This window comes from Bison bison, unplaced genomic scaffold, assembly GCF_000754665.1.
Source record: "Bison bison bison isolate TAMUID 2011002044 unplaced genomic scaffold, Bison_UMD1.0 scf7180017864215, whole genome shotgun sequence".
NCBI lineage: Eukaryota > Metazoa > Chordata > Mammalia > Artiodactyla > Bovidae > Bison > Bison bison.
The window spans coordinates 4752921-4772882 of NW_011494787.1; the positions used below are offsets into that span (position 1 = coordinate 4752921).

The following is a 19962-nucleotide window of genomic DNA, read 5'->3' on the forward strand; positions in this document are numbered from 1 at the left end:
CCATAGCCTTGACTAGATGGACCTATGTTGGCAAAGTAATGTTTCTCCTTTTTAATATGCTGTCTAGGTTGGTCATAACTTTCCTTCCAAGGAGTAAGCGTCTTTTAATTTCATGGCTGCAGTCACCATCTGCAGTGATTTTGGAGCCCCCAAAAATAAAGTCAGCCGTTGTTTCCAAATCTATCTGCCATGAAGTGATGGGACCAGATGCCATGATCTTAGTTTTCTGAATGTTGAGCTTTAAGCCAACTTTTTCACTCTCCACTTTCACTTTCATCAAGAGGCTCCTTAGTTCTTCTTCACTTTCTGCCATAAGGGTGGTGTCATCTGCGTATCTGAGGTTATTCATATTTCTCCCAGCAATTTTGATTCCAGCTTGTGCTTCCTCCAGCCCAGCATTTCTCATGATGTACTCTGCACATAAGTTAAATAAGCAGGGTGACAGCATACAGCTTTGACGTACTCCTTTTCTTATTTGGAACCAGTCTGTTCTTCCATGTCCAGTTCTAACTGTTGCTTCCTGACCTGCATACAGGTTTCTAAAAAGGCAGGTCAGGTGGTCTGGTATTCCCATCTCTTTCAGAATTTTCCACAGCTTATTATGATCCACACAGTCAAGGGCTTTGGCATAGTCAATAAAGCAGAAATAGATGTTTTTCGGGAACTCTCTTGCTTTTTCAATGATCCAGCGGATGTTGGCAACTTGATCTCTGCTTCCTCTGCCTTTTCTAAAACCAGCTTGAACATATGGAAGTTCATGGTTCACGTATTGCTGAAGCCTGGCTTGGAGAATTTTAAGCATTACTTTACTAGCGTGTGAGATGAGTGCAACTGTGCGGTAGTTTGAGCATTCTTTGGCATTGCCTTTCTTTGGGATTGGAATGAAAACTGACCTTTTCCAGTCCTGTCGCCACTGCTGAGTTTTCCAAATTTGCTGGCATAGTGAGTGTAGCACTTTCACAGCATCATCTTTCAGGATTGGAAATAGCTCAACTGGAATTCTATCACCTCCACTAGCTTTGTTCGTAGTGATGCTTCCTATGGCCCACTTGACTTCACATTCCAGGATGTCTGGCTCTAGGTCAGTGATCACACCATCGTGATTATCTGGGTTAAGAAGCTCTTTTTTGTACAGTTCTTCTGTGTATTCTTGCCACCTCTTCTTAATATCTTTTGCTTGTGTTAGTTCCCTACCATTTCTGTCCTTTATTGAGCCCATCTTTGCATGAAATGTTCCCTTGGTATCTCTAATTTTCTTGAAGAGATCTCTAGTCTTTCCCACTCTATTGTTTTCCTCTATTTCTTTGCAGTGATCACTGAGGAAGGCTTTATCTCTCCTTGCTATTCTTTGGAACTCTGCATTCAAATGGGTATATCTTTCCTTTTCTCCTTTGCTTTTCGCTTCCCGTCTTTTCACAGCTATTTGTAAGGCCTCCTCAGACAGCCATTTTGCTTTTTTGCATTTCTTTTTCTTGGGGATGGTCTAGATTCCTGTCTCCTGTACAGTGTCACAAACTTCCATCCATAGTTCATCAGGCACTCTATCAGATCTAGTCCCTTAAATCTATTCCTCACTTCCACTGATATATGTGTACTCCTATATTTATTGAAGCATTATTCACAATAGCCAAGGAATGGAAACAAAGTAGGTATCCATTGACATATGAATGGATAAAAAATTTTACTATTGATTCTCATAATGGACTATTACTCAGCCTTAAAAAAGAAGGAAATACTATCATTATTGACAATATGGATAAATCCTGAGGGCATTATGCCCAGTAAAATAAGCAAGACTGAGACAAACACTGAGTGGTATCACTTATGTGTGGAATCTTAAAAAAAAAAAGAAAAACAAGTTGAACTTACAGAAAGAGAGAGAGAAATGCCAGTGCCTTCTGAGGTGGGAGAAATAGGCAAGGCCCAGAAAAAGGGTACAAATTTTCAGTTACAAGATGAATAAGGTCTGAGAACCTAATGTGTAACAAGGTAACTATAGTTGACAATATTCTCAAAATTTTGAAATTTACTAAGGGAGAAGAATGTAAGTTTTCTTACACACACATGCACAATAAATATGTAAAGTGATGGACATATTAATTAACCCAGTGGGAATCCCATATTGTATGTACATTTTAAGTATCTTACAATTTTGTCAATTACACCTCAATAAAACTGAACAAAAAGTAAAGATGCAATGACCTGAAAACTCATGAATTTCAACAAATCACTAATTACTTTAATTTGAATATGTAACCACTAAATAGCATGTTAATCATGATAACAGAACTCAGGAGCATTAAAAAAAAAAAAAAAGGAAGCCACTCTGCCAAGAAGGGGAGAAAAAGTTCCTCATGAGTCCTACAGGAATCAGAGCTATGCATATCCTTTGAATTATTTCGGATTGTTCACAGAAATGATTTACATCTCACCAAGTTACTAGAAAGTAAAATATTCATTCAGTTAGGAGAGAAATCAGTATTTTCCCCTTATTATTATGGAAAACAGCAATATAGCCCCTTCATTTAGATCATGGGGTAGAAATTTATATATGAATAACTTCAAAGATACTCCATTAAAAATACAGTGGCTGCTGTTATGAAAGACATAGGAGTAAAAGCAAAGACTTCACACTGTCTTCACAGTAGTTGTCGGTTTCGGTAGTAAAAATTTAAAAAAAAATCGTAATTTAAGCTTCTTTTGTCTTCATTTCCTACAATTTCACTTCAAGAAAACGGTTGTAGTGAATTGGCTGATTCTGACAAACTAATAGTCTTAAGTTTTCTCTGAGGGGGAAAAAAAGAGAAGGCCCTGGAACATTTCTAATATGGGAGGGATATTTGCTCTCATCTTCCAAGCCAAACTTCCTGTATCTGTACACATTCCTCACTGAAAAGGAAATGTCCATATTCTCTAAAGGATTAAACCAAAATTACCTTTGTAATCTTTATTACAGACATTTTATATGTTGAATTGAATGAACAGAAACAAAAATTATTTATAAGAATCTTCTTATGACTAACAAGGGCTTCCCTTATAGCTCAGCTGGTAAAGAATCTGCCTGCAATGCAGGAGACTTGGGTTTGATTCCTGGGTTGGGAAGATCCTCTGGAGAAGGAAATGGCAACCCACTCCAGTATTCTTGCCTGGAGAATCCCATGGACAGAGGAGCCTGTTGGGCTACAGTCCATGGGGTCACAAGAATCAAACATGACTTAGTGACTAAAGCACCACTGAGACCAACAAGAGAGAGCCAAGAGTTAAGTGGGGAGGAAAACAGAAGGCAGCCATTTTCACATGCACTGAAATGTCCAAGGCAGCAGTTGCAAATTGCAGACAGGTATCTAACATAGACAGTAAGCCTCTGGAGAAGCCCTTGGGCTTGGCCAATCCTATGCACATGCACACCTAGGTTATCTTCAGTTATAATACAACCCTATGGCTGGTGTTGTAGGCTCTTAAGCAAAGCCATTTTCAGATGGTTTGTGGGGGGAAATGGCCTGTTTAACTAATTTATTAACATTTTTATTGGAGTATTGTTGATTTACCATGCTGTGTTAGTTTCAGGTGTACAGCAAAGTGAATCAATGATACATATATTCACTCTTTTTAAGCTTCTCTTCCATACAGGCCATTACAGAGTATTGAGTAAAGTTCTCTGGGCTACACAGCAGGTCCTTATTAGTTACCTATTTTATATCATAGTAGTGTGTATATGTCAACCCCAATCTCCTAGCTTATCTCTTTCCCCAAACTCCTAATTTATTTGTCACACTCACCTTTCCTCTTTGGTGAATATCTGTAACTCTATTTCTATTTTGTAGATAAGTCCATCTGTACCCTTTTCTTAGAGTCCACATATAAGCGATATCATATGACATTTATCCTTCTGTCTAACTTACTTTACTCAATATGACAAACTCTAGGTCCATCTATGTTGCTATAAATGGCATTATTTTCTTCTTTTTTTTTACAACTGAGTTATATTCCACACGATATATGTGCCACATCTTGTTTATCTAGTTCTCTGTTGATGGACATTTCAGTTGCTTCCATGTCCTGATTATTGTAAATAGTGCTACAATGAACACTGGGCTGTATGTATCTTTTCCAACTAGGATTTTCAACTTTTCTGGATAAATGCCCAGGAGTGGGATTGCTGGATCATACAGTAGCTCTATTTTTGGTTTTGTTTTTTTTTTAAGGAACTTCCACACTGTTCTCCATAGTGACTACACCAATTTACATTCCCACCAACATTGTAGGAGGGTTCCCTTTTCTCCACACTGTCTCCAGCATTTATTGTTTGTAGATTTTTTAAAAATTCTACTTTTCCATGGAAAAGTAGAAAAACGTTTAATAAACCAGAGATCTTCTTGAGACAAAATTCTGTTTTCATATATAGCAATTTAGATGTGTATTTCCTGCCTTGATTAAGGATTCCTCAATACAGTTGATTGTATTTTACTATTATTACTATATTTTCCATTTACTTGTATATAAAATGTCCATAATGCCTGCATCTAAGATTTACTGGGAGGATAACATGAAATCAAAGTGTCTGCCTTGAGATGACACTTATATTGGGGGTGATCTATGCACCTAAAGTTTTACAGAGCATACTTCACTCAGGCTAAAAAGGGACACAAAATCAGGGTATCTTTCTGATTTAAATTACTTAACAAACAACATGAAACAAATGACTCATTTGAATATATATATATGGGAAAATCCCCTGGAGGAGGGCATGGCAACCCACTCTAATATTCTTGCCTGGAGAATCCTATGGACAGAGGAGCCTGGTGGTTTATAGTCCACAGGATTGCAAAGAGTCAGGCACAATTGTGCGCATGCTCACATACACACACACACAAATGAAAAGTGAGTGTTAGTTGCTCAGTCATTTCCAACTCTCTGTGAAGCCATGGACTGTACCCTACCAGGGAAGCACGTGTGTGTGTGTGTGTGTGTGTGTGTGTGTGTGTGTGTGTATGTGTGTATTTCCACCACTACTGCTTTGAAAGAAAGACAAGGAATTACAGCAAGATTAAGAAGAATAACAGAGTGCCTGATGAACTTTTGACACCATTCTCACACCTTGCCTTCTATCCTTTATAAGTCACCCTTTCATTGCACTCTGGAACGTATTCCCACTTAGGCACTCCTGTAATTTATGGTCTTTGCTCTCTTGTATCATGATTTTTTCTCTCACTACTAGACCATTCCTATAAATATGCAAATATGTGCTGGTACTGCCCATCTTTTAACAAAATAACACAAAAAAGACCAATCACCAACAGAAAAAAAAAGTTCTTCTTTGACCCCATGTGACCCCTACCGTATGCATGGTCTCTATTGCCTCACCACCTATTCTCTCAACTTCCTGAAATGGGGCTCCCTTCCCAGCAGTCCACTAAAAGCATTCTTGTCTATGTCATGAACAGTCTCCATGTTGCCAAATAAAAGTTTGTCTGTCGTCTTTTTCACTGCAGCCAGCAACATTTAGCCCAGTTAACCACCATCATTTCCTTCTAGAAATACTTTTTTTCTCTCAGCTTTTCAATAAGCAATTCTCTTGTTACTCTTTCTACCTCACTAGCTCATCCTCTGAGTAGTTATTCATATACTCTCAGACATGGTCCTGGATTTTTGCATTTCTTCTCTCTCCACATAATATCCCAAGTTGATTTCATTCACATCCAGAGCATTAAAACACTGACATGTTTTTGATGTCCAGATTCCTGACTATCATCTTGATATCCAAGCTTACACATTCAGCTGCCAATATAATGTTTTCATTTCGATGTCTAATAGGTGTCTCACGTCTAACCTGCCCCTTGTGGACCTTGGGGCTCCCTGGTGGCTCAGACGGTAAAGAATTTGCCTGCATTGCAGGAGACCTGGGTTGGATCCCTGGGTCAGGAATATCTCTGGAGAAGGGAATGGCAACCCACTCTGGTATTCCAGCCTGGAGAATTCCAAGGACAGAGGAGCCTGGTGTGCTACAGTCCATGGGGTCACAAAGAGTTGGACACGACTGAGTGACTAACACTTTTGGATCTTCCTGAGGCCACCTTAGAACAAGACCCAGTTTCTCCCGCAGTCAGGCTCTCTGATCAGGAAGCTTCCATAAGCCTCTTATCCTTCTCCATCAGAGGGCAAAGAGAATGAAAACCACAATCACAGAAAACTAACCATCTGATCACATGGACCACAGCCTTGTCTAACTTAATGAAACTATGAGCCATGCTGTGTAGGGCCACCCAAGACGGATAGGTCATGGTGGAGAGTTCTGACAAAACGTGGTCCACTGGAGAAGGGAATGGCAAACCACTTCAGTATTCTTGCCGTGAGAACCCCATGAACAGTATGAAAAGGCAAAAAGATAGGACACTGAACGATGAACTCCCCAGGTTGGGAGGTGCCCAATATGCTACTAGAGATCAGTGGAGAAATAACTTCAGAAAGAATGAAGAGAAAACAACAAAAACAAAAACAAGGCAAAAACAACACCCAGTTGTGGATGTGACTGATAATGGAATTAAAGTCTGATGCTGTAAAGAGCAATACTGCATAGGAACCTGAAATGTTAGGTCCATGAATCAAGGCAAATTAAAAGTGGTCAAACAGGAGATGGCAAGAGTGAACATAGACAGTTTAGGAATCTGAGAACTAAAATGGACTGGAATGGGTGAATTTAACTCAGATGACCACTATATCTACTACTGTGGGCAAGAATCCCTTAGAAGAAATGGAGTAGCTATCATAGTCAACAAAAGAGTCTCAAAAGCAGTACTTGGATGCAATCTCAAAAACGACAGAATGATCTCTGTTCATTTCGAAGGCAAACAATTCAACATCACAGTAATCCAAGTCTATGACCCAACCAGTAATGCTGAAGAAGCTGAATGGTTCTGTGAAGACCTACAAGACCTTCTAGAACTAACATCCAAAAAAGATGTCCTTTTCATTATAGAGGACTGGAATGCACAAATAGGAAGTCAAGAAATACGTGGAATAATGGGCAAATTTGGCCTTGGAGTACAGAATGAAGCAGGGCAAAGGCTAACAGAGTTTTGCCAAGAGAACGCACTGGTCATAGCAAACACCCTCTTCCAACAACACAAGAGAAGACTCTACACATGGACATCACCAGATGATCAACACTGAAATCAGACGGATTATATTCTTTGCAGCCAAAGATGAAGAAGCTCTACACAGTCAGCAAAAACAAGACTGGGAGCTGACTGTGGCTCAGATCATGAACTCCTTATTGCCAAATTCAGACTTAAATTGAAGAAAGCAGGGAAAACCAGTACACCATTCAGAAAGGCAACGGAGAAAAGGAAAGATATACCCATTTGAATGCAGAGTTCCAAAGAATAGCAAGGAGAGATAAGAAAGCCTTCCTCAGCGATCAATGCAAAGAAAGAGAGGAAAAAAACAGAATGGGAAACAATAGAATGGGAAAGATTAGAGATCTCTTCAAGAAAATTACAAACACCAAGGGAACATTTCATGCAAAATGGTATAATACAGGACAGAAATGGTATGGACCTAACAGAAGCATAAGATATTAAGAAGAGGTGGCAGGAATACACAGAATATACAAAAAAGATCTTCACGACCCAGATAATCACAATAGTGTGATGACTCACCTAGAGCTAGACATCCTGGAATGCTGGAAAACTCAGCAGTGGCTATAGGACTGGAAAAGGTCAGTTTTCATTCCAATCCCAAAGAAAGGCACTGCCAAAGAATGCTCAAACTACTGCACAATTGCACTCATCTCACAAGCTAGTAACGTAATGCTCAATATTCTTCAAGCCAGGCTTCAACAGTACATGAACCATGAACTTCCAGATGTTCATGCTGGATTTAGAAAAGGCAGAGGAACCAGAGATCAAATTGCCAACATCTGCTGGATCATCAAAAAAGCAAGAGAGTTCCAGGAAAACATCTACTTCTACTTTATTGACTATGCCAAAGCCTTTGACTACATGGATCACAACAAAATACGGAAAATTCTGAAAGAGATGGGAATACCAGACCACCTGACCTGCCTCCTGAGAAATCTGTATGCAGGTCAAGAAGCAACAGTTAGAACTGGACATGGAACAACAGACTGGTTCCAAATTGGGAAATGAGTTCATCAAGGCTGTATATTGTCATCCTGCTTATTTAATTGATATGAAGAATACATCATGAGAAATGATGGGCTGGATGAAGCACAAGCTGGAATCAAGGTTGCCGGGAGAAATATCAATAACCTCAGATATGCAGATAACACCACACTTATGGCATAAAGTGAAGAAGAACTAAAGAGCCTCTTGATGAAAGAGATGAGTTAAAAAGTTGGCTTAAAACTCAACATTCAGAAAACTAAGATCATGGCATCTGGTCCCATCACTTCATAGCAAATAGATGGGGAAACAATGGAAACAGTGGCTGACTTTATGTTTTTGGGCTCCAAATTCACTGCAGATGGTGACTGCAGCCATGAAATTACAAGACACTTGCTCCTTGGAAGAAAAGTTATGACCACCCTAGACAGCAAATTAAAAAGCAGAGACATTACTTTGCCAACAAAAGTCTATCTAGTCAAAGCTCTGGTTTTTCCAGTAGTCATGTATGGATATGAGAGGTAAACTATAAAGAAAGCTGTGTGCCGAAGAATTGATGCTTTTGAACTGTGGTGCTGGAGAAGACTCTTGAGAGTCCCTTGGACAGCAAGGAACTCCACCAGATATTCACAGAGAAGATCAAGGCAGAGTTTAGATAAAGTCCCCATCATGGGTCTAGCTGGAGCAGAGGAACAGAAACCTCTGGAAAATCTGCCTAGACTCTTCTTCTGGCCTTCATCTGCAAGTAGCACCACCTGAAGGCATTAGGGTGAGGCTGCTGCCACTGGGGGAGGGGAACTCTGCCCAGAGTAACCTCCTTATCTCATTTAAGAGAAAAAGGAACCTTACAGAGGGAAGTACTCTAAGATCAGACTGAGACAGTGGAGACTGAAAGAAGCGAACACAGGGGCAGGGAAAATCTCTGCCCCTATAGTAAAAGCCAAAATTCTTCTGAATGGCCAATACTGTGCATTCCAAAGAGTGAGACTTAATCAGAACATTAGAGAATGCTCCACTCATCCCCACCACACCAGCGTGCTAGCAAACCTAGTAATAACAGTGGAGTACAGTTGGAGGACTGCAAGAGACAGATTTTCCTCAGGGAACCACACAAAGGGAAGACCGAAAGCCAAAAGAGGGGACAAAAAAACAGTCACTAGAGAAAACTGAAGTCTTGATGCTCATAGCAACAACAAACTTCAAATGTAGCCCGACTCCTGGCTAGATTAACACAAATCTCCACACTAAATGAAATGGCAACCCACTCCAGTATTCTTGCCTGGAGAATCCCATGGACAGAGGAGCCTGGCGGGCTATAGTCCATGGGGTCGCAAAGAGTCAGACACGACTGAGCGAGTTCACTTGACTTCACTTCCACACTAAAGGCCATTTACCTCAGTTTCCATTGCCCTGTACATGTCTGTCTTTCAACAACAACAAAAAATAAAGACATATTAAAAAATAAGAAATTAACACAGTCTGAAAAGATAAAGCCATCATCAGAACAAAATCCACATATGAGAAAGATGTTGGAACATCTTTTTTAATTTTAAATAACTTAATTTTAAATAACTTATGACAAGTTCTAGGGGTAGGACTAGTATCCTTATAAGAAGAGACACCAGAGAACTTACATACTGTCACTCTCCCCTTCTGTGTACACGCACCAAGGAAAGGACATGGGACGATACCCCGAGAAGGTGACCTACCGCCAGGAAGAGAGCTCTCACCAGAAACCAACCATGCCAGCACCGATCTTCAACATCCAGCCTCCTTGAGTGTGAGAAAATTAATTTCTGTCATGTAAGCCACCTGCCCTCTGGTGTTTTGTCATGGCAGTCCGACCACCCCTAGGTTTACTGAATGCCTTCTTCACTATCATGATTTCCACACAGCATTGCTTCTGATCACAGAACTCACTTGACAGCAAAAGAAATGGAGCGATGGACCCATACACATGGAATGCACTGGTCTTACCACCACCCTGAAGCAGCTTGCTCACCAGCATGGTGGAATGACCTTTGGAAGACCCAGCTGCAGCACTAGTTAGGTAGCAGTACCTTGCAGGTCTAGGGCAAGGTTCTCCAGAAGGCTGTCTGTGCTCTGAGTCAGCATCCAGTATATGGTACTGTTTCTCCAGGAAGCTAGGGGAGGAAGTGGGAGTGGCACCTCTCACTAGCAACATTTCTGGTTTCCTTTTCTCACACATTTACGTTCTGTTGGCCTAGAGGTCTTGGTTCCAAATGGGGGAATGCTTCCATAAGGAGATACACAGTGATTCCACTGCACTGAGAACAGTGCCTCCTAGTCTTTGTGGGTTCCTTAGGCCTCTCAATCAAAAGGTAAATTAGAAAGTGCTGGCTGGGGTGATTGACCCTGGTCACTAGGGGCAATCGGTACTACTCCTCAATGGAGGTGAAGATGAGTATGACTGGAATACAGGAGAACCCTTAGGGTACCTCTTAGTATTATCATGCCCTGTGATAAGGTGAAAGGAAAACTACAACCCAATCCATGCCGGACTACTAACAGGCCAACCCCTTCCAGAATGAAGGTTCAGGTTACCCCATGACTAGCAGAGATGCTCACTGAATGAAGACAAAGGGGTAGTGGCTAGTGGAAGAAGGTAACTATAAATAGCAACTACATCCACTTGACTGGTTACAGAAATGAAGATTGGAATTGTCATGAGTATTCCCTTCTTATTTTGCTGTGAGTATGTTTGTGTGTATACGTATCTTGTTTTATTTCCACTCTTATTCTCTCATCATGTAACAAAAGATGTACTGACTTTGTGTCATGCTATTTCAGTACTGTTAATTTTATATTATAGCATTTAAGTGAGGGGATAGCAAGGAGAAGGATAAACATCATTCAAGGACTTTACTTCCTCTTCTGGGAAAGGGGTTAATTCATTTTCAGTTGCATGCAGGATATCTGGCCAACCCAATACTTTGAAGGAAATAAACTCAGAATCCATAAAGGGGATCTCACCTAATCCTGGTTAGAGAGGAGGGTGGGGCAAGGCAGGAAAGGCTAACTGGGTTGAGTTAAGATCTGAGGAATGAGCAGGTTATTATTAAGTATGCTAGAGAAGAGGGTGGAGGTGAGAGAAGAAGTGTTCTAGACAGAAATTCTTGGGAGGGAAGGTGCATAGGACTATAGGATCATACACAGCAGGCTTCACGGGACAGGTGGCTGACCAAACAGAAACTACTAACCGTTTTCTTCAGTCTCTTCTCTTCTCTTTTTTTCTCAAGCTGAGCCTCCTTTTCTTCTGCCTCCCTCTTCTGACGCTCCTCCTCTTGGGCCTTTAACTGGGCCTGATCAAGATTAGAATTTGTAAAAATCAGACCCTCAATTTGCACAGAAATAAGACTGTTTATGTTGAGGTAAGTCCACTATCTACCAAAGTGTTCACCCAGTCCCTGGAAGAAGCCTGCACTATGTATTAAAAGTAGAAAACCCAAGTAACAGGTGGTCAGTTGTGTAACTTCACTGTTTCTCCAAAGGGATTCTCTTCTACTTGGGAAGATGAGGCTGAGCATGAATGAGACCATTAACTTTTCATCATAAAATGATTACTCTTTAGTTCTTATTTCATTTATGAAATACTAAGTCCAAACTATACACAGTATAAGAAAAAATTTTCTTCCATTTCACCAAAACCCACAAAACTGTTGGAACTATTTATTTTTTCTTGCATGCTCAGTTGCTTCGGTCGTGTCCGACTCTTTGCGACCCTATGGACTGTAGCCTGCCAGGCTCCTCTGTCCATGGAATTCTCCAGGCAATAATACTGGAGTGGATTGCCATTCCCTTCTCCAGGGGATCTTCCTTGGATCCAGGGATCCAACCTGGGTCGCCTGCATTGCAGGCGGATTCTTTACTGCTGAGCCACCAGGGAAGCCCCCATTTTTTCTTAGTAGGTACAAAATTTCCTTTTGGAAGTCCAGATCAAGACTTTGGAAGGTTAAAAATTTCCCACCTTTAAACTATAAGCAAGGTGAAAAGACACCCTTCAGAATGGGAGAAAATAATAGCAAATGAAGCAACTGACAAAAAACTAATCTCAAAAATATACAAGTAGCTCCTGCAACTCAATTCTAGAAAAATCAACAACCCAATCAAAAAATGGGCCAAAGAACTAAACAGACATTTCTCCAAAGAAGACATACAGATGGCTAAGAAGCACATGAAAAGATGCTCAACATCTCTCATTATCAGAGAAATGCAAATCAAAACCACAATGAGGTACCGTCTCACGCCAGTCAGAAAGGCTGCTATCAAAAAGTCTATAAACAATAAATGCTGGAGAGGGTGTGGAGAAAAGGGAACCCTCTTACACTGCTGGTGGGAATGCAAACTAGTACAGCCACTATGGAGAACAGTGTGGAGATTCCTTAAAAAACTGGAAATAGAACTGCCATACAACCCAGCAATCCCACTGCTGGGCATACACACTGAGGAAACCAGAACTGAAAGAGACACGTGTACCCCAATGTTCATCGCAGCACTGTTTATAATAGTCAGGACATGGAAGCAACCTAGACATGGATGCCCATCGGCAGACGAATGGATAAGAAAGCTGTGGTACATACACACAATGGAGTATTACTCAGCCATTAAAAAGAACACATTTGAATCAGTTCTAATGAGGTGGATGAAACTGGAGCCTATTATACAGAGTGAAGTAAGCCAGAAAGAAAAACACCAATACAGTAGACTAATGCATATATATGGAATTTAGAAAGATGGTAACAATGACCCTATATGAGAGACAGCAAAAGAGACACAGATATAAAGAATGGTCTTTTGGACTCTATGGGAGAAGGTGAGGGTGGGATGATTTGAGAGGGTAGTGCTGAAATGTGTATATTATCATATGTGAAGTGGATTGCCGGTCCAGGTTCAATGCATGAGACAGGGTGCTCAGGGCTGGTGCACTGGGATGACCCTGGGGGATGGGATGGGGAGGGAGGGGGGAGGGGGGTTCTGGATGGGGAACACATGTGTGCTGATTCATGTCAATGTATGGCAAAAACCACTACAATATTGTAAAGTAATTAGCCTCCAATTAAAAAAAAGAATTACCCACCTTTGTAAACTTCCCAGGTTGAACATTTACCTATTACACATCAGTCTTGGTTATGTGTAAATCTCCTAATTTGCTAGCTCCATCAACTTTCAAAACATTTTATTGTTGTATACTAATGATGCTGATGCTCCTTCTCTTCATTTTCCTAAAACTATCATAGAGTTCAGGCCAGGAGGCAAAAAGCCATATCCAAAGTTGGTGTTATGCTACTGCCTTAATTGCCTTAAACAACCTAGGTTTCAGTTTTTAATAAAGACCTATACAAATCCTTTTTCTTGCCTCACTTTGCATTCTTGATTTATTACCAATTTCTCCTCCTCTTGTTTTTTCTTCTTCTCTGCCAAGATCCGCCTACGTTCAGCTCGCTGAACTGCTCTCTCTTCCATGGCTAGAAAACAGTAAGAGTTCCAATATAAAAAATATAAGGAACACTGGAAAAGAAATGTCTCCATTTTATGGTAAAATGGTTAAAGTTTTCTTTTGGGTGTTCACAATGCCAAATATATATGTGTATATATATGCATAAAATTTATATTAAAATACAATTACAGAAATTGTAATTATACCATGTGTATAGGTATATACACACACACACACACATCCTACAGGTTAAGGACTGACAGTCCCATCCTTGGCCATGATGAACAATTTTCAGATTATGTTTTTGCTCACATTTCTATTAGAATAATTGTTCACTGGTTTAAATAAGATAATGTGTCTTGAAGAAACTTTTAGTATGTGAAATCCAGAAACCAGAATTTTAATTTGGCAGTTCCTTTAATGAATGTTGAAAACTTTAATTACATCTAACAAATACTTTGAGAACAGAATCACTCCTCAAATACCATGGAGTTTGCCACCTTCTCCTAGGTTACTATGTATGTCTGCATATGTGATAACAACAACGAACAAACTGAGGTTTGGGGTCATGATGATCACATTTTAAACTAGTTTTAGGGCCGGGATATCCAGATGGGCAGGAAATGGAATTGTACTAGGCATCTGAAGAACTGGCATCTGAACGAATTCAAGTGTCAGACTCCTGTTCTTGACAGTCTATTAAATATCGATCCAAAAGAAGCAAATGTGCAAGATGGCCTGATAATATGAGTCTGTCACCAGCTGGGGTTTCATAGGCAGAGGGGCATGGGTGGGAGGAGTATCAAGTTCTGCTCACCTAACTCAGCCAATGGTTACTTTAGGTTCCTTGTGCTGTGTTACAGAGAAGAAAATTGAAGTCCAAGTTTCAAGAATTAATAAACAAAAAACCCAGCAGGCTATTTCTTACAGATATTAAGTGTCGGCTTTGCTGGAAAAAGAATAGTGGGGGTGCCACAGATGGCAGGAATGAGACTGTCTTTAAGGAGGCAGAAATAAGACTAGAGGATTAAAGTGAGAGCCCCAAGAGGCAGAGCCTGTGGTAATATGCCCTTTTTTCATCTTTTCTAGAGCTAGTCATTAAAGATTACTTGAAAATAGCCAGGTGTTCCAAAACATGCTAACTCTTTGATCAAACAATAATTTCTTAAAAATAATCACACCAAACTGGGCACTTCCTGATCATCCTCAATGATGGACAAAGAGGTCATAAATTGCTGACTTGGCAGAGAGTCAATGAATAGACTGCTGATTTTTTTCATTAACAGGAATGGACTTCAGGCACAGTGTACCTCTGGTGACATCACTTCCTGTTAGGGCAGCAATCCTACCACAGGTAAAAAGTCAGATTTATAAGCCACAATAAAATTGTCAAAGTGCCTACCACTTCACACAAACATATGTTCAGTGCATGACTAAGTACAGAGTAAAAGCAGCTAGCAATTTCACTAGGTGAGCTCCAAGGAATGCTTCTCTTTTCATAGTGTGGTTTGGTTTAAATAATGATTCCATGCACATCAAAAATGTTATTAAAATGTCTGGTTTATAGATTTCATTCTAGAAGCCTGTCATCAAGGCACGATTCATTATACAATGATGTAATAACTTGATGTAGATTACTGTAAACTGATCTGTATTTTAATGTTAAAAAGTACAATGACAGATGACCTTTAGTGTTTATTCTTAGAAGCCACTCAGAATTCTTTTGTGAATTATCCCATTTTAAAAACACAGTCCAAATCTCAAATTACAAAAGAATGATTAAACCTTTCAGCAGTGTTTTGTTTTTGTATTGGCCAGGAAGACCAGAAAATTTGGCAGGAGGGGTAGGAAAAAAGTCGTGTTCTCTGTGTTCTCTGGTGTATCTACTTGTCACGTATCTACTCATCTTAGACTTTGACCAGGTTCTGCTAAGTCTCAAAACCCAACAGTTGCCAGGATTCAGTCCCAACATATCCTACTCCTGGAGGAAAGATAACCATAACCCAGGTCCCACCGAGATAGCCCTGCCTTTCAGTATGGGATGGGGCGCCATCATCTGCCTTGGATTCCTTCTGGGTCCAGAAAGAGAATTTCGGGAGTCACTTCTACTGCCTTCAGTCCCAGGGGAAGCAACAGGTGAACTGGGGGGGAAGAAAAGGGAAAAGAATTCAGACCAATCACCAGTTTCAGAACTCAAAGTCTTTTACAAACTTTAATTAATCCTTACTCCCTTGAGATAACTATGTATTATTATACCCATTTAATAAATTGGTATAATGAGGCATGGAAAGGTTGAGTGAGTGGCCTGAGTCTACAACGTGAGTCAGGTGCTCTGACTCCCAACCCAGTGCTTCAGATTAATACATACTGCCCACTTCTTATCCTACCATTTATCACACATACTGAGTATGTCACAAGCATGTCTAAAACCATCTTAAATAGCTTTTGAGAAATTTGGACTATTATTCTAGATGCAAAGATATTTATCTCAAACAACTACAGACTTAAGCTAGATAAATGGCCATCCCCAAGGGCTGCTCCATTTAGACCTGATATTTTCTGACCTGGCTTCTCAGCCCTAAACATAATCAGGAATCCAGAAATCGAGTTAGAGCAAGTAAGCATTTTCCTATTTTACTGGTAGAGTGACAGGTCCTCAGACAAAGGCAGCTACAATACAATTGCTAGCTGTATACAACTGGATCCTTATAGGCAGCCACTTGCCTTAAACACCTTTTGGTACCTTTCACATACCAATCACAATGTATGAGGCCTCTCTGCTTTGCATGTGCACAACAAGCAACTATGGAATCTGGATGTTGGGTAAAATTCAGGAGCCTTTTGACCACAAAGTAAAAAAACAACAACAAAGACTCCAGAGAGTGTTCCAGTACAATGAACATACTTTGGAAGCACTTGGCAGGTTCGTTCCCATTCATCTTCTCCCGGGTTTGACAGCTGGCAGCTCTGTGGGTGCGTATGCCCTGCTGCCCGCTGAACCTCTGCCAGCCGCTGGTTTTCCTTCAGCTCCAGAATTGTTTTCTGCTGTTCCTGAAGTTTCTTCTTCTGCTTTTCAATCAGCTGCTGCTGGAAGATATGGCGGTTGCAGAAATGACCCATGCAAACAGGTTCTGCTTTCCAGCTACTGGTTCTGAACTTCTTTTTGTTACCAGGTTGTTGGGAGGGCTCATCACCTGGGCCCTTGTGTGGCTTACTGTCAGACGTATCCAGAGGGGCCTTTTGGAGGGGAACCTGCAAGATGCTCTTTGTTGGTCTTCTGAGGTGGCAGCTGGGCAGACAACCACTGCTCCCGGAGGGAGGCTTTTCCCACAAAGCAGGGACAGCAGCCACCTGAGAGAGAAGGAATATGCTGTAGCTCATCCATTTAAAGGACTGTGCTGATGAGCTCTATCTCCCCCAGCTCGGCGCCGCTCTGTTCAATGGCACAACTGCCCTGACCCCAGCCACGGCTGCTCTGGGCTCCCACCTGGCTATCTCAGAGGCTGCCAGTCTTAGCCTTGTCAGTCACTCTTAGAATGTGTACTGTTGCTCACCACAGAACCTGGTGGGAGTGGGTACAATCACAGGAACTACTGCCATGGCCAGGATATTTGTGATCAGAAAAACGTGCTCTTATAAATATCTAATTTGGATAGTTCATTTAGAAATTGGGCATGATTACTCCAGATATACATCCCAGGAATTTAATCTGCGTGAACTGACCCTGAATTTTGCAGGAAATGGGCTTCCCTGGTGCCTCAGATGGTAAAGAATCTGCCTGCAGTGCAGGAGACCCAGGTTTGATTCCTGGGTTGGGAAGATCCCCTGGAGAAGGAAATAGCTGCCCACTCCAGTATTCTTGCCTGGAGAATTCCATGGACAGAGGAGACTGGTGGGCTGCAGTCCATGGGGTCGCAAATAATCAGACCCGACTGAGCAACTAACACTTTCACTTTGCAGGAAACTGAAAATATTATGGCGAAGTATATATTCTTTCTCAAGAATGTTTGACAGCTAAGGAAAAACTTTACAAATCAGTAATAGCTCTTTAATAATAACAGCTCTTTAATGACAGTTCTTCTAATGTCTCTCTTGCCACTAATAAATTAATCACAGGGTATTTATCTATTTCAGGATCAAGGCCTGGATTAAACCATACTGTCTCCAGCTATTCCAAAGAATTTATTTGTGGGAAGTGTTTGCAAGCCCACTGGGCAAATATCTACATTATATAAGACTAATGCTACCTAATAATATTTTGTATTAGCATATAGCTTAATAGTTTTTAAGGCTTTATCACATAAATCTTATTAAACAGATTTAGGTGTTATACTCAATTACAAATTCTATATAGAAAGAAACAGACTCGTTAATCAGAAAAAGTTATGCTGGTTAAAATAATGTCACAGTTAAAATGTTTCTTCTAGAATAGTTTGATTCCATGGTCTAAAGTCTGATCAGTTTTTGACTCTGTCATCCACAGTGGTGTTAGGAGAAAAATACTATGAACTATCTTGTATCATAGAAACTTCTGGCTCCATCAGGGCGCCATACTTGGGAACTCAAAGATAATTTTCATGATGATGGAAATATTTTCCATAGACTCAGCGAAAGAGAAAGATATAATATATGGAAACTCTGAAATGTTAAAATACTTTAAAACATAGCCTTCTATTTTAGAAATGTCAGTGGACATTTATTCATGAGAACACCTGCTTAAGCAATTTAGTGTCAAGCAAGGTATGTGTTTTAGGCCCTTTTAAACTTTGTGGTAATGATGCATTATTAACCCAGCAAGACTATAAAAGCCTTGAGTACAGCAACAAGATTTCTTTTGGATCACGTTAACTTTTTAAGGTGAAAATAAGAGAATGAAAGAAAATCTTAATGGTACAGATTGTACTTAACAGAAAAGGACTGAACAGTCTGGCTCAATTAGAGAAAAACACCTCTATTAGCTAACTGATAATTTCAAAAAAATTTCAAGGTATAAGGTATGTGTTCATGGTACATATGTTCCTCTGACAGTATAATTACTGAGCATCTAAGTATAGATTTTATATATTCATTTGTTCATGTTATACTGTATACTCTGGGCAAGATCAGAATTTATCTAGTAATCTATAGAATCTATTACAGCCTTTTATTTTCATTTGTTCTACTTTTTACAACTTTATCTTTTCTTGATAAAATCTTTTATCTTGACTTCAGAGATCTGAAGACTTTTTCTTGAGTCTAAATTATATACACATGTAGCAATTTTTCTGTTTTATGCAGGTAACAAAAGATTTTCTGCTGACTTCTTCCATTTGAAGATAACTGGAACTTTGTGATGTAAAAGGCTTCTTACAGCTATTTACATAGAAGATTCTCTTGGGTCTCAATGGAAACAAGATTATCTAACTAACATCAAGGCAGTTAAGTTGCCTAGGGTAAGGGACCAAAATGTTACATAAATCCAAGAAAGCACCCTCATGACCCTCCTCTGCAGAGACAGACTAAGCTCAAATTAAAACCCACCTACTTGCTGGCAGTAATCACAACACAAAGCAAGGCTGGGGATCATACAGTGCTCAATTTAACTTCACACATTTGACTTTAGTACTTAACAGCATTATGTAGAAGGGTGCAGGGGCCAGGTTGGAGGTGAGGGGGCAGAGGTCCTTTCCCGAAAGTCTTTTCAAACATGCCAAATGCAATTATGAAAAAAAAAAACTGATAGGATTGACTTAATAAAAACTTAACTGTATACTTAGAGAATAAACTTATGGTTCATCGGGGAGGAAGGGTGGAAGGAGGGATATATTGAGAGTTTGAGATTACCATGTACACACTGCTATATTTAAATAGATAACCAACAAGGACCTACTGTATAGAACATGGAATTTGGCTCAATATCTTGTAAAAACCTAAATGGGAAAAGAATTTGAAAAAGAACAGATACATGTTTATGTATAACTGAATCACTTTGCTGTACACCTGAAAATAACATAATATTGTTAACCAACGATACTCCAATATAAAATAAAAATTAAAAAAAAAAAGAAAATGAGTTCAACAGGTTTCCCTACAGATTAATTATTGTATACTTAGAACACAGAATTTAAAATAAATGTACAACCAGAAAAAAATTCAAATATGACAGACCAATTAAAAAACAAAATGAAACTTAACTGTATACATAACAAACTCCACAAATAAATCAAGACAAATAACAAAATGAAAAAAATTGCAAAATAAATGATAATAAAAGCATCAATAGTCTTAAAAACAGAGTTCCTATAAATAACAAAAAGATATATAATCAAGGATAAAAATGGACAAAATGTATGATGAGACAAATCACTATTAACTTTTCTATACTCATTTTCAGATATATAT

General features: G+C 39.8%; 1 protein-coding gene across 1 annotated transcript in view; it reads right to left on the reverse strand.

The window, feature by feature from the left end:
- The window catches only part of KIAA1407 (KIAA1407 ortholog), a 99912-nt gene that overhangs the window by 24828 nt on the left and 55122 nt on the right, over nt 1-19962 (reverse strand). The window contains exons 10-13 of the mRNA XM_010845352.1: nt 16487-16932; nt 15610-15722; nt 13527-13609; nt 11345-11446 (exon numbers count right to left, since the gene is read on the reverse strand). Coding sequence (XP_010843654.1) covers nt 11345-11446; nt 13527-13609; nt 15610-15722; nt 16487-16932 — 744 coding nt within the window. The remainder of the gene's footprint in view (nt 1-11344; nt 11447-13526; nt 13610-15609; nt 15723-16486; nt 16933-19962) is intronic.